The 4,334-nt window shown below is 31.3% G+C and overlaps 1 protein-coding gene across 1 annotated transcript; it reads left to right on the top strand.

Moving 5' to 3' along the window:
• The first annotated feature begins 969 nt into the window (after positions 1 to 969).
• On the top strand, positions 970 to 4,334 carry LOC114413323 (DNA-3-methyladenine glycosylase-like). The gene is made up of 5 exons (XM_028377661.1): positions 970 to 1,421; positions 2,764 to 2,821; positions 3,066 to 3,149; positions 3,244 to 3,385; positions 3,579 to 4,334. Exons 1-5 carry the CDS (start codon positions 1,040 to 1,042, stop codon positions 3,855 to 3,857), a joined length of 945 nt encoding a protein of 314 aa, XP_028233462.1. The 5' UTR covers positions 970 to 1,039; the 3' UTR covers positions 3,858 to 4,334.

The following is a 4,334-nucleotide window of genomic DNA, read 5'->3' as shown; positions in this document are numbered from 1 at the left end:
GTTTTTTGGATGGGGATATGATCTGAAAAAGTATTATTTTAATCTTCATAAGTTTACAAATTTTGTTGACAATTTTAATATTCATAATCATGATTAAAGTATTTTCATAATTAAAGATATTGACAGAAGTGTTAATCAACAATATATAAAAGTAGTCAATTGAAAGTATCAAACTACATTAAAATATTGGATTTTTTCCTAAAATATCTTTTTTTGTGACACCTAAAATATCTTATATTTCAGTTAGATTTAATTATCAATATTTGTTTTTTTACTTTCAAATAAAAATAGCTTTACTAAAGAAAAATAAATTTAAAAAAGAGCTCTACCACTTGCTATATTTCTTATATTTTTAAAGTTTTTTTCTTACCAAAAACACATCAAACCATACTTATAATTAACGGCCATATAATAAAAAAAAGTTGCAAGACTTTTAGTATTTGAATATTTAATTTTGGAAGGTTTAATGTTTATTATTTACGTAAGATTTAACGGTTAAATTTACTCATCCTTTTCAAATCACAAAAATCTTCTCATTCAATATGTTGAATGATTTATCATGAGAGAAGCCGCAAAAATTAGGCTAAATGGATTGTTTGACTACAAAAGCCATGGTGAGCCTCTCAATCTTAATCTGCTTATAATTGAGAGTGCCATCAAACATGTACTCTGATCAAGAACACAATTCAAGGGATTTTTGGTATCTAGAGTTTTCGGTGTTGGTTTACGTTTAAAAAAATCTTGTAATCTCAACATTTGGTATAAGCCGTATAGACATATGTTTGTGTCATTGTGTGGGCCAACGACAAAAAAATATCCTTATCAAGAAATTGTGTTGCCCATGCTAGAAACTCATAATCAAATATTGCTTGAAAACCAAGAACCAAAAATCTTTCTTATGCATGAAAAACACATTTCAACAACCAACTTAGGCACTATCCAACTTATTATAAAACCCCACATTTTTATGATTAATTCCCATTCCCAACCCACTTTAACATACACCAACATAATTTGTTTTTCTCTTCTAGCTTCCACTATGTCTAAAACGAATGTGAGAAGACATGCTCTTGAGAAGTGCAGGAGTGTGAAAGAGACACAGAAAGTATTGAACCACAACTTTTTCACCAGAAACCTCAAGAAAGTGTACCCTATTGGGCTTCAGAAAAGCACCTCATCTTTGTCTCTGTCTTCAATTTCATTGTCTTTGTCACAAAACTCAAATGACTCTTCACAGGCTGATTCTTTGACTCCACTGGATGAAAAGATTTCGCTGGCACTGCGTTTGATATCGCCAAGGGAAAGAAGAGAACCTACAATAGCTACTTCTAAGCCTCTTCAGCAACAGCAACCACCAAGTCCACCACCCACTACTGAGCCTGGGGAATTGAAAAGATGTAACTGGATCACAAAGAGCAGTGGTATGATGATCAATTTCATTTTCAATACCTATATTATTTTGCAAGTCTCTAGAGTCGGTTTAGTGATGAGTGTTTAGAAGTTTGTACAAAGTTTCAGGTCCAAACTTCATTGTCATCATTATACACTCTTTTTTTTTTACAATTTTTGCAAATTTTGACTTAATGTACTTTTCTTTGCATTTAAACAATGACTCCTGATGCTAATTAAGGCCTTGTTTCATAAACTTCTTCATAAGGGAAAAAATAAAAAGATAAAATATATTGATATTAACTCAAAAGCTAAAATTAATTTATGTTCTTAACTTTTGGACAAATTATTAGATGAGAGAAAATTTTAAAATGTTATGCATACTTTATTTTAAATTATAGAAGACACTGATTTGTATGGAAAAATTTATCCAAGTAGATAGTCTAACTATGAATACCATAAAGACAATCTCAACATGAAACTAGTAACATTTGTAGTTTCTTTAAAGCATGGTCCTATCACTGATAGGCTATATAATGTTCAGCCATTTTGATTGGGGATTGGTTTATATATATATATATATATATATATATATATATATATATATATATATATATATATATATATATATATATATATATATGCTTAATTATTTCAAAGAGGGGATAAAAACTAAAACAAAATATTTAATCTTGAAAGCAAGTCTTTCTACCTAAAGCTTCTATTTTTGTTAAAAAGATTCAACAACTTCAGTAGAATAGGTTGCTTTCACTTCAATATCAATGCCTCATAGCTTGAATGTAAATCATGCCTATTAATTTGGATATTTTGTTCTGCTTAGCTTGATTGCTGTTAAAGGTGCTGATAACATTGCAGCGCTATGGTCAACAACATCAGAAGATTACTTTAGTTGAGTAGTTGAAGTGTAAAACACCAACTTAGCCCATACAAAAAATGTAGCAAAATATCCAATTGGTCCTTGTTAGATTTAATTATCATGTTATTGACAATAAATATAAAATAATGGCAAAAACCGTACCAGATGTCTTATTTTGCGAGTACTCTATAGCTTTAAATTTTTTTCCTCCACATTTTATAGGTTGTACCTAATTCTAGTTCCCTATAAAAAAACCCAACCAACTTATAGTTAATGTGTCAGTTGACTTTTAGTAATTGTATTAAAAAATAAGATTTTATTTGCAACCACACTAGCATATACTCAAATTGTTTCGTGCAAACGGTTGGATTAGATAATAACTGGTCCAACTATGTGACCTTTTCAAAATGGTCCAAAACATAGGATTTTGTACATACCTCGCATAGTTTGTAGAAGTATCTAATTCCTCACAAAATTATTTTATGGGTCTTGTGCAGATAAGGCGTACATAGAATTTCATGATGAATGCTGGGGAGTTCCTGCTTATGATGACAAGTAAGTTCTAAGTACGGAAGAGTTTTTATCTGTTCTAAAATTTTATCACTTTTAAAAAAAGTTTTTGTTTTTCAATAACTTTATATATAGGTACTCTAAACATCTAATTAATTCGCAATTATACCCTAAATATCTTATGCTAATAATTAGTATAATTAATAAAACGTGTGGAGGGAGGAATATTGCATTATCTCAATTTCTTTTCTTAATGGCAATTATTTTGATTGGGTAAATCATGGAACAGCAAATTGTTTGAGCTGCTTGCATTGTCTGGATTGCTCATGGACTACAACTGGACAGAAATTCTAAAAAGAAAGGAAACTCTAAGGTAACATTGTGTGTGACCAATTCTAATTCTATACATATTGTTTTGTTTTTAATCAAATTAATATAGTTATATTATTATACAATACTTGATACAGAGAAGTTTTCGCTGGATTTGATGCCAATACCGTTGCCAAAATGGAGGAAAAGGAAATCATGGAGACTGCATCAAACAAAGCACTTTCTTTAGCCGATAGCAGAGTCATGTGCGTAGTAGACAATGCCAAATGCATAATGAAGGCAAGTACACATCACAATCCATGTCTATGTATACAAATCAGCTTTTCAATTTGATGGTAGCGAAGTTAATTATTTTTACCAAAGGGTTTAATTCAGTTGCTTGAGCATGCTGTCTGAGTTATCATAAACCCTCTGATACATGTCTTTAATTCCTATAAAAAAAAGTTAATTGTTTCTTGTTCTTTATGCACAGATTGTTAAAGAATGTGGATCATTCAGCAGTTACATATGGGGTTACGTGAATCATAAACCAATAATAAACAGATACAGATACCCAAGAAATGTGCCATTGAGGAGTCCAAAGGCAGAGGCACTTAGCAAGGACTTGGTGAAGCGTGGATTTCGGTTCGTGGGTCCAGTGATAGTGCACTCTTTTATGCAAGCTGCAGGGTTGACCATTGACCATCTTGTGGATTGTTACAGGCATAGTGAATGTGTGAGCCTAGCAGAAAGACCTTGGAGGCATATCTAACATATACTGTTTCGCTACCAGAATTTTCAGTTGGGGTTTATAAGAGCACCCTCTCACTCACTAAGTTGTTTTCGAGAAATTATTACATGATTGAAGATCATTATGGTTCTAACCAATCTTCACGTATCTGAATCTTATGAATTCCTTTTCATAAATTGAAAATTCTGACTGTATGTCATGCGAAAATTGGTTGGGACCATAAATGCCTACAGTTCCTCATACATGTCAATCAAATGAAGACATGAATGTTGTATTGTTCCTTTCTTTCCTTTGTTTTGTTTTTTCTTATATTTTTAGCGGGAATTTGGACACTTTTTTCTTCCTATTTTTTTAAGTGACCTGTCCCTGTAATTATATAAGGAAAAGAAAAGTATGCGCTACAAATAGAGTGATACCCGAGAGTGAAACCCTTCGTTATTAGAATGCTATTTGTTTGGTAAGGCAAGTTAAATGCATTTTGCCTAAAAAAAATCTTAA

This window comes from Glycine soja, chromosome 1 (genome assembly GCF_004193775.1).
Source record: "Glycine soja cultivar W05 chromosome 1, ASM419377v2, whole genome shotgun sequence".
Taxonomy (NCBI): domain Eukaryota; kingdom Viridiplantae; phylum Streptophyta; class Magnoliopsida; order Fabales; family Fabaceae; genus Glycine; species Glycine soja.
Note: the sequence above shows the minus strand (reverse complement) of the source record. Positions and strands in the feature narration are given on the sequence as shown.

Excerpts from the sequence above, each read along its gene's own strand:
- LOC114413323 (XM_028377661.1), top strand. The coding sequence starts at position 1,040 with ATGTCTAAAACGAATGTGAGAAGACATGCTCTTGAGAAGTGCAGGAGT. Across the intron at positions 2,822-3,065 it reads GTTCCTGCTTATGATGACAA|CAAATTGTTTGAGCTGCTTG; the intron begins GTAAGTTCTAAG and ends ATCATGGAACAG. Across the intron at positions 3,386-3,578 it reads ATGCCAAATGCATAATGAAG|ATTGTTAAAGAATGTGGATC; the intron begins GCAAGTACACAT and ends CTTTATGCACAG.